The sequence below is a fragment of the Pristiophorus japonicus genome, chromosome 1, assembly GCF_044704955.1.
Source record: "Pristiophorus japonicus isolate sPriJap1 chromosome 1, sPriJap1.hap1, whole genome shotgun sequence".
NCBI lineage: Eukaryota > Metazoa > Chordata > Chondrichthyes > Pristiophoridae > Pristiophorus > Pristiophorus japonicus.
Genome location: NC_091977.1, coordinates 55,119,184 through 55,139,765, shown reverse-complemented (window position 1 = coordinate 55,139,765; position 20,582 = coordinate 55,119,184). Strand labels below are relative to the sequence as shown.

General features: G+C 44.0%; 1 protein-coding gene across 1 annotated transcript in view; it reads left to right on the top strand.

Annotated features, from left to right (window-relative positions):
• The window catches only part of snapc3 (small nuclear RNA activating complex, polypeptide 3), a 49,202-nt gene extending 32,946 nt beyond the window's left edge, over positions 1-16,256 (top strand). Inside the window, exons 7-9 of the mRNA XM_070880022.1 lie at positions 817-981; positions 12,840-12,947; positions 15,929-16,256. Of these exons, the coding sequence (XP_070736123.1) occupies positions 817-981; positions 12,840-12,947; positions 15,929-16,076 (421 nt within the window). The 3' untranslated portion in view covers positions 16,077-16,256. The remainder of the gene's footprint in view (positions 1-816; positions 982-12,839; positions 12,948-15,928) is intronic.
• Positions 16,257-20,582: the final 4,326 nt, after the last annotated feature.

Genomic DNA, 20,582 nt, shown 5'->3' with positions numbered 1-20,582 from the left:
TTTACAGCACTTTTCTGGCACATCCAGTATTGATCTACTCCTGAGTTGTGAAAAGGGAAGAAATACACATCCTCACGCCGTCCCAAAGCACGTTTTAGCCACAAAATTGCTTTTCAAGTGAAGTTACTTGTTTTGTAGGCAAATCCAATTTTGTTTCAATCAGCATCCCCACCTCATAATGTTATCCTAAATGCTGGAAGGCTGCAGTCTGTGGAACTGTAGCCAATAGAGTCAGCACCTTCAGGAGAGAAGGGGAGAACATTTTAAGGGGGAACAAAGTGTGGAAAAAATACAAAATAAAAAATAGCAATGACTAAAATTTAAGACAACAACCGAGATGTTAGTCGTTCAGGTGACAAACTAATTAAATGTAATTATCATGTATCTCATTTACAGGCAATTAAATCCATTTTGTGCTGTGCTGTACTGTTCCCAGTGGTAAAATGTTTCCAAGTGTACAAGCTTACTCGTGTTTACTGTTTGTGCGCAGGAAGGTCCCGCAGACAGCAGTGACATGAATGTCAATTTTTATTTTTTTATTGATAGAGTTGGTTAAGGGGTAAGTGTTGGCCAGGACATCAGGAGAATTATGTTATCAAACTTCACAGCCTACTTTGGTGATTCAGTGAATCTGAATGTGATAATGAATGGTTGCCATTATCCAGTAAGCTTGTTAGAATAATAGTTCTCCATACAGCAGCATAACTTTGATCAGCTAAATACTGCTTCCTCCATTTAAACAGAGGTAACTTAACTTGTGCTTTCACAATCTGTTTTACTGCACAAGATGATCCCTATTTACACTGTTCTCTTTAGGACCATTATTGAATGGGCAGAGTCACATGACAGAGGTTATGGGAAATTTCATACGGCTAAAATGGAGGACTACACTTTCAACGATATGTACATTAAAGTTGGCTTTCCCTACTTGTATGGTCACCAAGGTGATTGTGAGCATCTTATCATCATTACGGACATCAGGTATTTTAATGAATTTCAGGCTCAAAAATGCTAACTTCAGAGCACACAGGTTATTCATACTATCTTTACACTATGGTTGTTTTTGTAATGAGATGTTAAAGGTTAATAAAATTCATGAAGTGGGTCACAGAATTAACTGTATAAATGCCTACAGCGGAGAAGGACAGTGTTTGCAGATGAGCAGTCATTAAGCAGCTGAAACTCCAAAACACTGCTTCACCAAGGGTTCTTTTCCTCATTGCTATTCTTATTCTGATAATCTTTGGATGGTATTGCATTATTTAAGCTTTGTGTATTAATTTATTGGAAAAAGCACCAAAAATGAAATTTACCATTAAGCCTGGCCAAAAGTCTTCCCTCTTGATTATTTCTGTTCATAATTTATTTGTTGTCTCCCCAATGCAAATGCAGGCTGCTGGTCATCAATTATAAACTAAATTGAGTTTGATTACTATAATTAAGAAAAAAGAAAGTTTCTACCTTTAAAATCTTTCTTGGCAAGAAAACACCCTTAGCTTGTAGCAATTGCTAAAGAGACACTGAATGAGTTACACCACAGCTATGATACATTTTTGAGCCAGATAATGTCTTGTTAATGGTGTTTTCGTTGTATATTGAAAATTCTACTAGCCTGAATGTACTGAAAATGGTTAGTGCAGCAGCTTTTTTTTGTTAATTATTAATTGTCTGTACAGTATCAAAAATAGCTGCCTGTGTGACGACTGGCATTTCTCCAGCTTTTTGACAGGTAAAGAAAGATGAAATGATTGCAAAGTCAAATATTAGTTGTGAGAATTTCCACTTCCCTTTCTCCCCTCAAGCTTTCAACTTCAGAAATGGTTCAGTTCTATACTGGATTAAGAAACACATGCTTGTGTTTAGAGATTTATTTTTCTTTCAATTTTCTCTTCCCCCTCGCCCATTCTCTCCCAACTTGAAATATGATGGGATACGATTCTAGAGATGCCAGGCACCTTGTCAAAGTGGTCATTGTTCATACTTGGGGGTGTTGCTCAATATTCTCGGTGCATTTCATCACAGAGGGGACGATGGGGGCTTTTTGCAGCTAAGCTTGACCTTTCCTCATCCAATATCCACAAGTATGCACTTCCAGCAGCGATAAACGGATAGGTGTCAAGTGCAAGAACTCTGTCTAATTTTCCCCTCCCTAATTTAGGGACATTGAAGCCAGTTGTAGCACTCATACTGCCACTTCAGCTGAGATCAGTGCAAACTGGGAATTAAACCTGTGACCTTTGTATCCGTGTGTTCAGCTACTCAAGTCTTGTGATTTAATCGAGACTTGCAATTTTTATTGAAAGTGCTCCCCATCTGAGTGGCTCTTGCAATTCCACTCCGGTAAGTCATGATATCTTTCTTGTGATTGGCTGCTGGGGACATATGGGTTGGGGAGGGGGTCAGGGGTTCTCAACGGGTGACATTTTGTGTGTCCCTCTGAGAAGCACCACATGCTGCAGGCAGAGCTGCAGATATCTGGTCATGGTGAAACTGGATGGAAAGTAAAGGATGTGCCAAACCTAAGACCTGTTCATCCAGACCCGATCTCAGTTTCCTGTCGGCTGCATTGACCGGCAACTCTGCAAGAGTTACTATGCCGACCATGTCAGGGCCAGAGCCCCTGCCTACCTGGCCGCTGTCCTCCAGTACCTCGAATGGGATGGCAGCGGGAGAGGCACCGGGAGCAGGAGAAACTTGGCCGTCTCAGATTGTACCATGTCTGAGGACAAGCTCCTGGCTCCCAACTAAGGAAGGACGCAGAATAATGCCTTCATAGCTGAAAAAAATGGATGAATCTCACCAAGAAGCCACTGAAAAGGAATTAGATGGGATCTTGGGACTATTGCAGGAGTACTTAAAATCTGATCCTGAAACGCCGATCAATTTCTTTGACTTTGTAATTGATCACTATTCTCACTCGGGGGCTGTGAAGAACATATTCCATGTGTCCTTCATTGTGAGAGATGGTTTTGTTGCCATTGGGCTTAACCAAGACAAACTACCCATCATTGAGCCAGTAAATGAAGGATATTGAAAGGCTACAACCGCCACACACCGATCAGTAGATATGAAGTGTAGTACATCTTATTAAACCTATTACAAGTGGGTGAGTCACCAAGTTTTACCTGCAACAGGTGAATAAGAAGGTTGTCATCGTCATAGGCAGTCCCTCGAAATCAAGGAAGACTTGCTTCTACTGCAAAAGTGAGTTCTCAGGTGGCTGATCAATCTGTCGCAGGTGGGACAGACAGTCGTTGGAGGAAAGGATGGGTGAGAAGTCTGGTTTGCCGCACGCTCCTTCCGCTGCCTGCGTTTGCTTTCTGCATGCTCTCGGTGACAAGACTTGAGGTGCTCAGCGCCCTCCCAGATGCTCTTCCTCCACTTAGGGCGGTCTTTGGCCAGGGACTCCCAGGTGTTGGTGGGGATGTTGCACTTCATCAAGGAGGCTTTGAGGGCGTCCTTGAAAGGTTTCCTCTGCCCACCTGGGACTCGCTTCCAAATAGAGCGTTTGCTTTGGAAGTCGCGAGTCGGGCATGCAAACAATGTGGCCCATCCAACGGAGCTGGTCGAGTGTAGTCACTGCTTCGATGCTGGGGATGTTGGCCTGATTGAGAACACTGAAGTCAGAAGGTAGTTTGTTGCTGTAAGATGCCAGTGAAATGTTTTAGTAGAGGAAGTGAGAAACGCGTTTGTGTGAATTTTGAGCTGTACATGAATCCTATTCCAGATGGGTTTGTAAGATCAGGTTTTCAATCACCAGGTGAGGCAAGGAATCATTTTAGCGGAGGGAAGAAGAATGACGCAAGTTTAACTTCTATTAGCTACTTTTTTATGAAGTCCAATATTGCACTAGAGGTGGATTTATGGTTTTAGTCTTGTTGCTGATGTAAGTTAATAAAAATTGTAATAACATAAAAAGGGGGGGAAATTGGAGCTTACTTTTGAAAATCAGAATTCTGGTGTCAAATTTACATTTTTAGAAATGTTGAGGCACCTCTCCTTTTACAGGCCAACCCAATTAGCACATCTGTCTCCTGAAGAATTCAAACCGCCTGGGGGCAACAAAGGTTGCCGCTTGTACTTAACGTTAGAGTGAGTGTGGCCAACGATGTCTCCGCAAGATCCTACAAATTTCCTGGGAGGACAGGCGCACCAACATCAGCGTCCTCATTCAGGCTAACAACCCCAGCATTGAAGTACTGACCACACTTGATCAGCTCTACTGGGCAGGCCACATAGTAACGCATGCCAGATACGAGACTCCAAAAGCAAGTGCTCTACTTGGAGCTCCTTCACAGCAAATAAGCCAAAGGTGGGCAGTGGAAACATTACAAGGACACCCTCCGAGCCTCCCTGATAAAGTGCAACATCTCCACTGACACCTGGGAGTCTCTGGCCCAAGACCGCCCTAAGTGGAGGAAGTGCATCCAAGAGGGCGCTGAGCACCTCGAGTCTCAACGCCGAGAGTATGCAGAAATCAAGTGCAGACAGCGGAAAGAGTGTGCAGCAAACCAGTCCCACCCACCCCTTCCCTCAACGACTATCTGTCCCACCTGTGACAGAGTCTGTGGCTCTCGTATTGGACTATTCAGCCACCAAAGAACTCACTTCAGGAGTGGAAGCAAGTCTTCCTCGATTCCGAGGGACTGCCTATGATGATGATGATGATATGTGGCCAGCTTAAGGCATGGCTGTCAATGGTGGAGCAATTAAAATCAGGAATGCTCAAGAGGCCCGAATTGGAGGAGCGAGGAGATCTCAGAGGGTTGTAGGGCTGGAAGAGATTATGTTCTGGAAAGAGTAACGGTCAGAAGCAGAGTGAGGCTGACCTGCGAGTGATCCTCCTGCTCCTATTTCTTATGTCAGTAATCGGTTAGTGACAGCTGAATGCGCTTCCTGTCTGGCAGCAAAGGTCAGTGAGGGCTCAGGGGAAAATAGCAACTCATGATTTCTTACCAAATCTCATAATCTTTAAGAGTTTGTCTCATGATTTGAGATGGTGGGTTGGCATTACTGTAAACTCTCAGCCATCAGGAGAGCATATTCGTGACTTTCAATATTTCTATTTTTGTCTTTCACAGAGCTTGGTAACTAATAATTGCCTTTAGCACGCAGTACTTCAGAAAGGGACCATTTATTTGAGGTTTTCAATCCACACTGTCCTTTTTGTTTTGTCTAATTGCCTCTTTCCTGCCACTTGCACCATGTATCCTCCTGTACCCAGAAAGGGTAACAATTTGGACAGTGTCTTTCTCCATGAATGTTATCACTTCATGGTTAACCTAGCAGTTAGGAAGAAGAAAGATTTGCATTGTGCTTTAACAAGTCTCTGAGAAAAGCCTCAGAACCACTTCAGAGATGATGAATTATTTTGAAGCGCACTCAATGTAGACAATGCAGCAGCTGTTTTGGGGATCGGACGATTCCAAAAGAAGCAATGATCACTCAATCCAGTGTTGGCCAATATGCAGCTCACGTGCCAGATGCAGCCTTTCTGTTGCTCAAGTGTCACTCTTTGATCTTTCAACATGGTGTGTCCCGAGGCAGCTGCAGCAGCCCCCTGCATGGTACTTTAGAGGCAGAAAGTACCATTTTGTCTTGGAGTAGAATTTTCATGGAAGCATGACCTATGTTAGGTGGTACGGGACTGGGACTGGCAGTTTCTGCAGGTGGAGGGTAACAGTGTGGTAAGTGAGCAGCAGCATTGAGAGATCTTCAGCCAGCGGAAGTGCTGAAAGAGTCTCGCGACGTTGCTGTAAACCAAGATGAATGTGGTTTTAGCTTTAAGTCTGTGACTTATTACTGATAATAGATGGAGAGTTTCAGGGTTAATAACTTTTGAGATGTCGAGTGGGGTTTAATTAGATTCTTTTGGGGAGTGAAATGAAAAACTGAAGTGCTATTTTCCTGTTTGTGAGTTGGGGCGAGGAGAGAAACGAAGACAAATATAGTGAAATAATGCGCCAGTCTTTTAATTATTGGTGCTGAGCTATAAATCTGAGGATTTACCAACTACAAAGTCTTTTAAAAATGTTGGTTCTGAGCTGAGTTTTAGTGGGCTGTACCATACTTAAAATAACCCAAACATCTCTGCCCATTGTTTGATTTTTCTATGTACAGTTCCATCTGCGAGTGAGATGTGTGACTTATCGACCCTTCATGTGTAATCCAAGCCTGCATCTGTTTCCACTTTACACCTATCAAAATATCTCTTATGTGTAAAGCTTTTTCTTTGCTCCATTTTTCCTGCACGTTCTCTTGCCAGGGGTTTGAGAATGTGATCTGTCTGTCATAGCTCTACAAGCACCATTTCTTAATTAGCATGGGGGTGGGGTGGGGGAGAAAGTGAGAATCAGCCAGTGTAACTTTCCTCTTTTTGTTCTTCATTTGTGTAAAACTGCAGAATCTGAGCTTGGAGCCTCTTCCTGATAGTACAGCTAAATGAGGAATTCTTAATGAGCTTGCATAGAAATTTATAGCGCAGAAGGAGGCCATTTCAGCCCATCGTGTCCGTGCCGGCCGAGAAAGAGCCACACGGCCCTTGGTCAGCAGCCCTGAAGGTTATATATAAACCTATGAACAATGGCAGACAGGTAAAGAGCATCCGGCCCAACCAGTCCGCCCCACACAACTGCAATACCCCATGTATCGCACATTTCACACTCCACCCTACCCGGGGCCATGTGATCTCCTGGGAGAGGCAAAAAAACAGATAAAAACCCAGGCCAATTGGGGGGCGGGGGAAATCTGGGTAAATTCCTCTCCGACCCATCCAGGTGATTGAAACTAGTCCAGGCGATCATTCTGGCTGTATTCGATTCCCTGAAGTACTTGCCATCATATCTGCGTCAGCCAACAAGAGGTTATGCAATCTAATCCCACTTACCAGCTCTAGGTCCAAGCACCTTTTAAATGTGGTGAGGGTTTCTGCATCCCCCCCCACCTTTCCAGACAGTGAGTTCCAGATCCCCACAACCCTCTGCGTGAAGAAGCATCCCCTCAAATCCCCTCTTAAACCTTCCACGAACCACCTTAAACTTTTGACTCCTCGACTAAGGGAAATAGGCCCTTGCTATCCACTATATCCAGGCCCCTCAAAATTTTATACACCTCAACGAGGTCTTCCCTTGGCCTCTGTTCCAAGGAAAACAAACGCAGCCTATCCAATCTGTCCTCATAGCTAAGATTCTCCATTCCAGGCTACATTCTCGTAAATCTCTGCACCCTCTCCAGTGCAGTCGCGTCCTTCCTACAATATGGTGACCAGATGCAGTATTCCAGCTGTGGCCTAACCAGTGTATTATACAATTTAAGCATAAGAACATAAGAAATAGGAGCAGGAGTAGTCCATACAGCCCCTCGAGCCTGCTCCGCTATTTATTATGATCATGGCTAGGGGATTTGAGTATAGGAGCAGGGAGGTCTTACTGCAGTTGTACAGGGCCTTAGTGAGGCCTCACCTGGAATATTGTGTACAGTTTTGGTCTCCTAATCTGAGGAAGAACGTTCTTGCTATTGAGGGAGTGCAGCGAAGGTTCACCAGATTCCCGGGATGGCTGGACTGTTATATGAGGAGAGACTAGATCAACTGGGCCTTTATTCACTGGAGTTTAGAAGGATGAGAGGGGATTTCATAGAAACTTATAAGATTCTGATGGGACTGGAGAGGTTAGATACGGGAAGAGTGTTCCCGATGTTGGGGAAGTCCAGAACCAGGGGACATAGTCTAAGGATAAGGGGTAGGCCATTTAGGACTGAGATGAGGAGAAACTTCTTCACTCAGAAAGTTGTTAACCTGTGGAATTCCCTGCCGCAGAGTGTTGTTGATGCCAGTTCATTGGATATATTCAAGAGGGAGTTAGATATGGCCCTTACGGCTAAGGGGATCCAGGGGTATGAAGAGAAAGCAGGAAAGGGGTACTGAGGGAATGATCAGCCATGATCTTATTGAATGGCGATGCAGGCTCGAAGGGCCGAATGGCCTACTCCACCTATTTTCTATGTTTCTATGGCTGATCCGATCATGGACTCAGGTCCACTTCTCTGCCCGCTCCCCTTAACATAGAAACATAGAAAATAGGTGCATTTGTAGGCCATTCGGCCCTTCGAGTCTGCACCGCCATTCAATGAGTTCATGGCTGAACATGCAACTTCAGGAACCCATTCCTGCTTTCTCGCCATACTCCTTGATTCCCCCCAGTAGTAAGGATTACATCTAACTTCTTTTTGAATATTTTTAGTGAATTGGCCTCAACAACTTTCTGTGGTAGAGAATTCCACAGGTTCACCACTTTCTGGGTGAAGAAGTCTCTCCTCATCTCGGTCCTAAATGGCTTACCCCTTATCCTTAGACTGTGACCCCCTGGTTCTGGACTTCCCCAACATTGGGAACATTCTTCCTGCATCTAACCTGTCTAAACCCGTCAGAATTTTAAACGTTTCTATGAGATCCCCTCTCATTCTTCTGAACTCCAGTGAATACAAGCCCAGTTGATCCAGTCTTTCTTGATATGTCAATCCCGCCATCCCGGGAATCAGTCTGGTGAACCTTCACTGCACTCCCTCAATAGCAAGATTGTCCTTCCTCAAGTTAGGAGACCAAAACTGTACACAATACTCCAGGTGTGGCCTCACCAAGGCCCTGTACAACTGGAGTAACACCTCCCTGCCCCTGTACTCAAATCCCTTTGCTATGAAGGCCAACATGCCATTTGCTTTCTTAACCGCCTGCTGTACCTGCATGCCAACCTTCAATGACTGATGTACCGTGACACCCAGGTCTCGTTGCACCTCCCCTTTTCCTAATCTGTCACCATTCAGATAATAGTCTGTCTCTCTGTTTTTACCACCAAAGAGGATAACCTCACATTTATCCATATTATACTTCATCTGCCATGCATTTGCCCACTCACCTAACCTATCCAAGTCACTCTACCGCCTCATAGCATCCTCCTCGCAGCTCACACTGTTACCCAACTTAGTGTCATCCGCAAATTTGGAGATACTACATTTGATCCCCTCGTCTAAATCATTAATGTACAATGTAAACAGCTGGGGCCCCAGCACAGAACCTTGCGGTACCCCACTAGTCACTGCCTGCCATTCTGAAAAGTACCCATTTACTCCTACTCTTTGCTTCCTGTCTGCTAACCAGTTCCCTATCCACGTCAGCACACTGCCCCCAATTCCATGTGCTTTAACTTTGCACATTAATCTCTTGTGTGGGACCTTGTCAAAAGCCTTCTGAAAGTCCAAATACACCACATCAACTGGTTCTCCCTTGTCCACTCTACTGGAAACATCCTCAAAAAATTCCAGAAGATTTGTCAAGCATGATTTCCCTTTCACTTGCTGACTTGGACCTATCATGTCACCTTTCCAAACCCTTATTCCCTTATAGATTTACAACCCTCTTGAGAGAAGAAATTTCTCCTCCTCTCAGTTTTAAATGGGCGGCCACTTATTCTAAGACTTTGCCCTCTAGTTCTAGTCTCCCCTAATAATGGAAACATCCTCTCTGCATCCACCTTGTCAAGCCTCCTCATAATCTTATACGTTTCGATAAGATCACCTCATTCTTCTGAATTCCAATGAGTAGAGGCCCAACCTACTCAACCTTTCCTCATAAGTCAACTCCCTTCTCCCTGGAATCAACCTAGTGAGCCTTCTCTGAACTGCCTCCAAAGCAAGTACATCCTTTCGTAAATATGAAAACCAAAACTGCACGCAGTATTCCAGTTGTGGCCTCACCAATACCCTGTATAACTAGCAAGACTTCCCTGCTTTTATACTCCATCCCCTTTGCAATAAAGGCCATGATTCCATTGGCCTTCCTGATCACTTGCTGTACTTGCATACTATTCTTTTGTGTTTCATGCACAAATACCCCCAGGTCCCACTGTCTTTCTCCATTTAAATAATAACTTGCTCTTCGATTTTTTTCTGCCGAAGTGCATGACCTCACACTTTCCAACATTATACTATATCTGCCAAATTTCTGCCCACTCACTTAGCCTGTCTATGTCCTTTTGCATATTTTTTGTGTCCTCCTGACACATTGCTTTTCCTCCCATCTTTGTATCATCAGCAAACTTGGCTACGTTATACTTGGTCCCTTCTTCCAAGTTATAACCTTCCTGCTCTTCTATTCTATGCCTTGGCCAATAAAGACAAGTATGCCTTCTTAACCACCTTATCCACCTGGCCTGCTACTTTCAGGGATCTGTGGACAAGCACTCCAAGGTCCCTTTGTTCATCTACACTTCTAAGTGGCCTACCATTTAATGTGTATATACCCTTTCCTTATTAGCCCTCCCGAAGTGCATTACCTCACACCTCTCCGAATTAATTTCCATTTGCCACTGTTCTGCCCACCTGACCAGTAGATTGATATCCTCCTGACTTTCCTCTTCATTATCAAGCACACAGCCAATTTTAGTGTCATCTGCAAACTACTTAAATCATACCCCCTATATTCAAATCTAAATCGTTGATGTATACCACAAAAAGCAAGAGACCCAGTACTGAGCCCTGTGGAACCCCACTGGAAACATCCTTCCAGTCACAAAAACATCCATCAACCATTACCCTTTGCTTCCTACCTCAAGCCAATTTTGGATCCAACTTGCCACTTTGCCCTGGATCCCATGGGCTTTTACCTTTGTGACCAGTCTGCCATGTGGAACCTTATCAAAAGCTTTGTTAAAGTCCATATACACTACATCATACGCACTACTCTCTTCGACCCTCCTGGTTACCTCCTCGAAAAATTCAATTCGTTTATTCAAACATGATCTTCCCTTAACAAATCAGTGCTGACTGTCCCTGATTAATCCTTGCCTTTCTAAATTTAGATTTATCCTGTCCTTCAGGATTTTTTCCAATAATTTTCCCACCACTGAGGTTAGGCTGACAGGCCTATAATTACTCGGCCTATCCCTTTCTCCCTTCTTAAACAACGGTACCACATTTCCAGTCCTCCGGCACCATGCCTGAATCCAAAGAGGACTGGAAAATGATGGTCAAGGCCTCTGCTATTTCCTCGTTTGCTTCGCTCAACAGCCTGGGATGCATTTCATCCAGGCCTGGGGACTTATCCACTTTCAAAGCTGCTAAACCCCTTAATATTCCATCTCTCACTGTTTATTTCATCCAGAATTTCACACTCCTCCTCGATAGCAGTATCTGCATTGCTCCTTTCCTTTGTGAAAACAGACGCAAAGTATTAATTGAGAACCATACCCACATCTTCCGCCTCCACATACACATTGCCCTCGTGGTCTCTAAAACGCCCTACCCTTTCTTTAGTTATCCTCTTGCTCTTAATATATTTATGGAACATCTTTGGGTTTTCCTTGATTTTACTTGTCAAGAATTTTTCATGCTCTCTCTTAGCATTCCTAATATCCTTTTTAATTTCACCTCTGAACTTTTATTATTCCTCCAGAGATTCTACAGTATTTAGCTGTCGGTATATGACATAAGCTTCCCTTTTTTTCTTTATCCTCCCCTGTAAGTCCCTAGACATCCAGGGGGCTCTAGAATTGTTATTTGCAACCTTTTTCTTTAATGGCACATGTTTGGCCTGAGCCCTCCAGATCTCCTTCTTGAATGTCTTCCACTATTCCGACACTGAATTACCTTCAAGTAACTGTTTCTAGTCCACTGTGGCTAAATCACTTCTAAACTTACCAAAGTAAGCTTTTCCCGAGTTTGGGACTTTTATTCCTGGTCTACCCTTGTCCTTATCCATAACTACCTTGAATCTAACTGAATTATGGTCACTGGTACCCAAGTGCTCTTCCATTTGTCCAGCTTCATTCCCCAAAACTAAATCCAGAAATGCCCCCTCCCATGTTGGGCTTGTTGCATACGGACTAAAAAAGTTCTATTGAATGCATTTTAGGAATTCCGCACCCTCTGTACCTTTCACATTGTATTTGTCCTAATCACTATTAGGATAGTTGAAAGCCCCTAGTATTACTGCCCTCTGATTTTTGGACTTCACTGAAGTTTGCCTACATATTTGCTCTTCTATCTCCCTCCCACTGTTTGGGGGTTTATAATACACACCCAGCAGTGTGATCGCCCCTTTTTTATTTTTCAGTTCGACCCATATGCCTCATTTGATGATCCCTCTAACATATCATCCCTCCTCACAGTTGTAATAGTTTCTTTAATCTATACTGCAACCCCCCCCCCTTTTTTTACCCCCCTCTCTGTCCTGTCTACAAATCCTGTAACCAGGAATATTGAGCTGCCAAACCTGCCCCTCTTTCAGCCATGTCTCTCTAATGGTTATAATGATATACTCCCAAGTGCCAACCTGTGCTCTCAGCTTATCTGCCTTATTCGCTATACTCTTTGCATTGAAGTATATACCATTTAGCACAGGAAGACCTCCTTGATTACTACTTACTAACCCTTGTTTCCTCTGTCTTACAGATACACTTTCAACGTTCTTGCTTTCCAATTTCAGCTTTACTTCCTTCCCTATTGAATTTGTTCTCTGGTTCCCATCCCCCTGCCAAGCTAGTTTAAACTCTCCCCAGCAGCACTAGCAAAACTCCCCGCGAGGATATTGGTCTACTCTTACTACTCTGGCATAGTCCATTAAAGCTCTAAAATGTTGCGACACCATAAAGCTAAATAAAAGGAATTTGAGGGATTTTTTATGGAAAGTGTAAATATCCTTTATCATTCAATGCATAGTGTATAGAATGTAACTAAACCAAAGTACTTAGCCGTACCATTATCTCCGAGCACACTGTGCTTTATAATTCTTGTGATGAGGTTCAGAACTGGCATAAGCACTAACACTTATTTATTTGCTGTTACAGAGTCATCCATCGTGATGATTGCCTGGATAAAACATTATACCCATGTGTGATCAAAAAACCCTGGCTGTGGACTCGGAAGTGTTCTGTTTGCAAGTTATATATAGTCCGGTAGGTAGTGTGCTGTTTTATAATGTGTTAACGACCCTCATAGTTGGTGTTGTTCACAAATTTGTTTTGGGTCGGTGGGAAGGGGCAGCAATGCTTTGCTTTATGAATCAACTTTTTTTTCTTTGGCAAGTCGTGTGTCTGACATGCATAGAAACTCCTCGCTACGCTTCAAAATCTTCAAACTGAACTACTGCGAGAGCTGCATGAATAAAGTGTGTTTACTTACAATCCTTGAGGACACACTCCACATAAGCCTGGAGAACTTGGGGCAAATTAGTAAAAGTCAGTTCTTGGGGTGGGTGTGGCGGGGCATCAAAGTGTGTGTGTGAGCTAAAACTATGCACCTTGCTTTAACACACTGCTTGTCCATATAGGGCCACCCTACTCACTAGGGCACTGGCTTGCTTAGTCATCTGAAGCTAAGTGGGTCGACTCTGCTCCCAGTGGCTGGTCTCATCAATACATCTGGTATTCCATATCTGGTCAAACAGCAACTGTGTAGGCCTAAAAACAGAAAATGCTGGAAATCTCAGCGGGTCAGGCAACATCTGTGGAGAGAAAGCAGAGTTGACGTTTCAGGTCGACTACCCTTCGTCAGACCCGAAACATTAACTCTGCTTTCTCTTCACAGATGCTGCCTGACCCGCTGAGATTTCCAGCATTTTCTGTTTTTATTCCAGATTCCAGCATCCGCAGTATTTTGCTTTTGTAAGGTGTAGGCCTGCCTGCCTCAGATTATCGAACCAGAGCACTCTTCCAATATAAAATTGACTGGTTTGTCATTGTAGAGCCAATTTGACCCCAAAAGACCCCACCAAAGATCATCTCGGATCGCAGTTGCTAAAAGATTTTATTGTTGCAGTTTTCTTCCCTGTTCTCTTTGACAATGCACTCTCGACTGTGAACAATGTGAATAGGTAACTGTTTGTTTCCAGAGTATGTAATTTAACTGATGGTAGGGGTACTGTTGTGACATGGTGCATTATTCATTCTCCACATTCTTCCTGTGCCATTGAGGCACATAAGGCAGTAACCAATCAACCACATCCAATTCTGTCTTTTGGCTCTTGCTTCCAGCTCCTGTAATTGCAGGTGTGCTGCAGCTGCATCCATTGTTGTATTGTGTAGAGTTCCTCTTGGTCAACCCCTAGCACTCTCCCCAATTCCATCTCTGCCCAGGGATCCTTGTGTCGGGCATTATCAGAATGTGGCCATTATAGCTCCATCTTCTCCTGGACTGTTTCATACATTGGTGGCATCTGTGCTCTTTGAACTCGCTGGTGTACCAGCAGGTTGGATGACCGAGTGAATCCCTTCCCACACACACAGCAGGTGAACGGCCTCTCCCCGGTGTGACTGCGTCGATGAGTTTCCGGCTCAGCTGGGTAATTGAATCCCTTCCCACAGTCTCCACATTCCCACGGTTCACCTGCTCTGAGTGTGGGCAGGGATTCACTCAGTCATCCACCCTGCTGAGACACCAGCGAGTTCACAAGTGACTGCAGGGTTTGGATTCTGCTGTTGTTGCTGCTGTTATTCACATCCTAATGAACTGTGTTCATTCTGTTAGTTGGTGTTTGTTTCTGCTGATAACCCTTCAATAGGCTGGAGTTTAATATTTTGATATTTCAAAAAACAGTGTTGATATTTGATGTCTCCAAGATAAGAGGAGACTAATTGATGTCCTGTTTCTGACTGCTCCATTTTTGATCAGGGCCCAGGAGAGGAGAGGGTTTGGGGATCAGGAGCACCGAGGGCCCAGGGGCAGCACTGGCCAACCCACAATGCGATCTATGGATAGTAGGAGCATGCGTGCGCACTAGGTCTGTGCAGCAGAGTTTGGTCTCCAGTCATCTTGGTTAATCCTTGCCACTGGATCAAGACCTAGCTGTGTCAAGCCCGTGAAGTGGTTGGTGTGCAACGGCCACCCACGTTAAAAGAATCCATGCACAGGCATCTTCCACCCTTCAGTATGTAGTTCGGGACCTAGAATGTCAGGTCCCTCATTGAAACACCTGTGAACTCATCCCTTTTTGGTGTGGAAGTGGGTCATCCTCGATACGAGGGACTGCCGAATACTATACTGCTCTTTGAAGTACACTTTCATTTGTCAGTTTGTTAAACCATCTGATGTTAAAGAGCCGCTGCAGGCATCTACACTGGAAGCTGTTGAGCTTCTTTTGGATGGGTTTGTTGTACCACCACGTTTTTGATTCCGACAGTAGCACAGCTCTTTAAAGTCGATTACAACATTTTTTTTATTAACACCACAGAGAAGGTCCCATCAAAAACAAGCGTCGTTTTCTCATCACCAAATCAGAAGATGTAACGAGGAGGTGGGAGAGCACTTCCACAATAGGTGTGCCGTGGTAGCTGTTTCTTTTTTAAAATCCAGCTGTGGTTGGCAAGCAGGAGAATTCCTAAAAATTTGAGAGATTTCACGTCTGCAAAATAAAATGTTTCAATGGTTTAGAAATTGAACATGCTGTGACTGAGATAATATCAGTAATCTTATCACAGATGTGTTAGCTTTGTGATTTTAGCCTTGTCTGAAGGTCATACAGGATATTGTTCCAGTGATGACTTCTCACGTTTTCACGAGCCAGTAATGGTTCTTTTCGGCTTCTGAAACACGGCAGCAATTCAGTTTGACGTGTTACATACCGTAACATTCTTGGTATACTGTCAAATGCCTTAAAGCACTTTTATGAATGCCGTGATGCCATGTCACTTGATGTACTTTATAGTTGTGAAATGGGAATGTAACTCGTACTGATGTCATTTTCTTTTCACACTAGTATCAAACTAGTCCCTTTGTGGTTCAATAAGTAGGCAAGCTGACTACATCGAGCAGGAAGGTTTGATCAAAGAAAATCAGAGAGGGAAGGAATTGTCGCTGCAAAAATGTGTCCAAAAAGCACTGTTGAATCGGCTGTCCAAGCATAATTTTTAAAAATTGTATCACTATTTCTTTGTTTCAGATGGGTGACCAATAATGATCGTTTTGCTCCCGAGGACCCGTGCTTTTTCTGTGACGTTTGTTTCAGGATGCTTCACTATGATGCCGATGGCAATAAAATGGGAGAATTTCTTGCATATCCCTATGTTGATCCAGGAATATTTAATTGAAAGCTATGTCAAAGCAGCCAAGTCTGTTTCTTGTGGGATGCTAAATTCTGTCCCTTTTGTCTTGAGGTCTGACTGACATTGGTGGAAAAGCTTTGATTGAACTTTTACAACTGTGAACAGTGCCAAAGTTTCCATGAGGCGTATATACTCCGAATAAAGTGAAGAAAGTCTGAACAATGACTAATCGTGTACCAGAATCCACTTTCATCATTGACAAAACCACTTAACAGCCCACTATTTTAAATTCCAAGGTATTCTGTTTTATGCAGTAGGCTGACTAGATTTAAGAAATTTGCGAAGCTGTGGTTTATCAAGTTAATGTCAGCCAGGAATATGCCTATGTGGTGGTTTCACATGACAATCAGTTACACTCTGCTCCACAGACCTCCATCCTTGGCCTTCTGATTCATAGGCTGCCATTCTTCCAGAGGATTTCATTTGTGTTCTCAAAAATATCCATTGTGGGAGCTGGGTTATAGTAGTGGGTTAGACACTGGCCTTTAACTTCTGGGTCCGAGCTTCAAACCTAACCCAGACTGGTGTGAATGGAAGTCTCTGCCTGCTGGCTGTAAAGGGGCCCTATGTTTGGGCAGTCTCTACCCAGTTCCTGGTGGATATCATCATCATCATCATAGGCAGTCCCTCAGAATTGAGGAAGACTTGCTTCCACTCTTAGCATGAGTTCTTAGGTGGCTGTACAGTCCAAGATGAGATCCACAGTCCCTGTAACAGGTGGGACAGACAGTCGGCGAGGGAAGAGGTGGGTGGGACTGGTTTGCCGCACGCTTTTTCCGCTGCCTGCGCTTGATTTCTGCATGCTCTCTGCAATGAGACGAGGTGCTCAACGCCCTCCCGGATGCACTTCCTCCACTTAGGGCGGTTTTTGGCCAGGGACTCTCAGGTATCAGTGGGGATGTTGCACTTTATCAGGGACGCTTTGAGGGTGTCCTTGTAACGTTTCCGCCATCCTCCTTTGGCTCGTTTGCCGTGAAGGAGTTCCGAGTAGAGCGCTTGCTTTGGAGTCTCGTGTCTGGCATGGAATACAATGTCGGAAAATGTGAGGTTATCCACCTTGGGGGGGGGGGGGGGGGAGGGAAACAGTAAGAGAGAATATTATTTGAATGGGGAGAAATTACAACATGCTGCGGTGCAGAGGGACCTGGGGGTCCTTGTGCATGAATCCCAAAAAGTTAGTTTGCAGGTGCAGCAGGTAATCAGGAAGGCGAATGGAATGTTGGCCTTCATTGCGAGAGAGATGGAAAACAAAAGCAGGGAGGTCCTGCTGCAACTGTACAGGGTATTGGTGAGGCCGCACCTGGAGTACTGCGTGCAGTTTTGGTCACCTTACTTAAGGAAGGATATACTAGCTTTGGAGGAGGTACAGAGATGATTCACTAGGCTGATTCCGGAGATGAGGGGGTTACCTTATGATGATAGATTGAGTAGACTGGGTCTTTACTCGTTGGAGTTCAGAAGGATGAGGGGTGATCTTATAGAAACATTTAAAATAATGAAAGGGATAGACAAGATAGAGGCAGAGAGGTTGTTTCCACTGGTCGGGGAGACTAGAACTTGGGGGCACAGCCTCAAAATACGGGGGAGCCAATTTAAAACCGAGTTGAGAAGGAATTTCTTCTCCCAGAGGGTTGTGAATCTGTGGAATTCTCTGCCCAAAGAAGCAGTTGAGGCTAGCTCATTGAATGTATTCAAATCACAGAGATAGATTTTTAACCAATAAGGGAATTAAGGGTTATGGAGAGCAGGCGGGTAAGTGGAGCTGAGTCCACGGCCAGATCAGCCATGATCTTTTTGAATGGCGGAGTAGGCTCGAGGGGCTAGATGGCCTATTCCTGTTCCTAATTCTTATGTTCTTATGCGAACTATGTGGCCTGCCCAGCGGAACTGATCAAGTGTGGTCAGTGCTTCAATGCTGGGGATGTTGGCCTGGACGAGGGCACTAACGTTGGTGCGTCTGTCCTCCCAGGGGATTTGTAGGATCTTGCGGAGACATATCGTTGGTGGTATTTCTCCAGCGACTTGAGATGTCTACTGTGCATGGTCCATGTTTCTGAGCCATACAGGAGGGCGGGTATTACTAAAGTTCTGTAGACCGTGAGCTTGGTGGTAGTTTTGAGGGATTGGTCTTCATACTCTTTTCCTCAGACGGCCGAAGGCTGCACTGGCGCACTGGAGGCGGTTTTGGATCTTGTCGTCAATGCCTGCTCTTGTTGATGGGAGCCTCCCGAGATAAGGGAAGTGGTCCACATTGTCCAGGGCCGTGTCGTGGATCTTGATGACTGGCGGGCAGTGCTGTGCAGCGAGGACAGACTGGTGGAGGACCTTTGTCTTACAGATGTGTAGCGTAAGGCCCATGCTTTCGTACGCCTCAGTAAATACGTCGACTATGTGGATATAAGCCAATAACACAACTGGCTTTGGCACCAATTGCCAATCTCACCGAGGCTACAGGATATGGGTGGTAATCATTTCTATGCTGGTGCAGTCGGTCGTGTTCCTCTAAAGTTGAGGCAGAGACCTGCTTTTGAGGCGGAGTAATGAGCTTTACTGTGAATCTAACTGCTTTATCTGAGTGGAAAATGATCCATCCCTCAGCACTAATATCTCTCCTCAATGAGCACCGAAATTTTAAAGCTTTTTAAAACGTCTGTTAATTTTAATGTTTCTTTGATGACTAATAAAGGACCGTAATTGGTAGTAAAGTGATCGAGTAAATGTAATTAAAGAACCTATATTCACCACTGAAAAGTAAAACAACTGTGCACACATCTAAATCATCTGCCATTTCCACAGATGACCCAGTGAGCAGAATGCACTACCCCAAAAATAACATTTATTATTGAATAATTAATTGCAACAGATTACTTGTCTGCTCCAACTAGGAAAAGATGCCTCAAAGAGCACAGTACAATCATAGGCTCCTTCAAGGTGTCTTGATGGAAGGGGGAAGAAAGTTACTATATGCCATCGACCTTTTCGAGCACAATAGTTTAATTTAGACTGTTGCGTAGCTTTGTCTTTCTCCCTTTGCGACTGACTGAATTTGAATAAAGCCTTGGAGGATAAATGATGAGCCTGGAGATGTGATTGTATTGCACAACTGGGCTGACCTAGTCCCAATGACAGTTATGGTCTGCCCATGACTCAGATACAGATCGTTTTCCACGGGTTCTTGCCCTGCATTCTTTTTATGCTACATGTTGGATGTAAATAATAATTTGATTGATTATGTAAGCTTTAACTTTTTAAATTGGATTGAATTTCACTGTAACTCCAGTGACGCTGCCATTATCAATTGTGGTGTCATCTCCACGAATACAAAAAATCTTGTTTTTTTTAAACCTTCCATTTAGGTGGTGGTATTCTTCAAACTTTGGAGAAGCGTAGGCAGGTTTTCTGTGGTCTTATACTCTGGTAGCTATAATGCTGGTATCTGAGCTCTGCCTAGTGGCAGAACATGGGTACTATAATACATCCCTTTCCACACAGTATTTTCTGCCTGTATGTATAAGAACATAAGAAATAGGAGCAGTAGGAGGCCATTTTACCCCTCGAGCCTGCTCCGCCATTTAATAAGGTCATTGGCTGATCTGATCATGGACTCAGCTCCACATCCCTGCCCTCTCCCCATAACCTTTTATTCCCTTATCGCTCAAGAATCTGTCTTATCACTGCCTTAAATATATTCAATGACCCAGCCTCCACGGCTCTCTGGGGCAGAGAATTCCACAGATTTACAACCCTCATCTCAGTTTAAAATGGGCAGCTTCTTATTCTAATATGCTCCCTAGTTTTAGTTTCCCCTGAGTGCAAATATCCTCTCTGCATCCACCTTGTCGAGCCCCCTCATTATCTTATATGTTTCGATAAGATCACACCTCATTCTTCTGAACTCCAATGTGTATAGGCTCAACTTTTCTTCATAAGTCAACCCCCTCATCTCCAGAATCAACCTAGTAAACCGAATGGCCTGCTCCTGCACCTAATTTCTATGTTTCTCTGAACTGTCTCCAATGCAAGTATATCCTTCCTTAAATACGGAGACCAAAACTATGCAGTACTCCAGGTGTTGCCTCATCAATACCCTGTACAGTTGTAGCAGGACTTCTCTGCTTTTATACTCTATCCCCCTTGCAATAAAGGCGAACATTCCATTTGCCTTCCTAATTACTTGCTGTACCTGCGTACTGACTTTTTGTGTTTCATGCACAAGGATTCCCAGGTCCCTCTGTAGTGCAGTACTTTGCAATTTTTCTCCATTTAAATTATAATTTGTTTTTCTGCCAAAGTGGATAACCTCACAATGTTTTCCCACATTATATTCCATCTGCCAAATTTTTGCCCACTCAGTCTGTCTGTCTCCCTTTGCAGATTATTTGTGTCCTCATAATTTGCTTTCCCACCCATCTTTGTATCAGAAAACTTGGCTACATTACACTTGGTCCCTTCATTCAAGTCATTAATATAGATTGTAAATAGTTGAGGTCC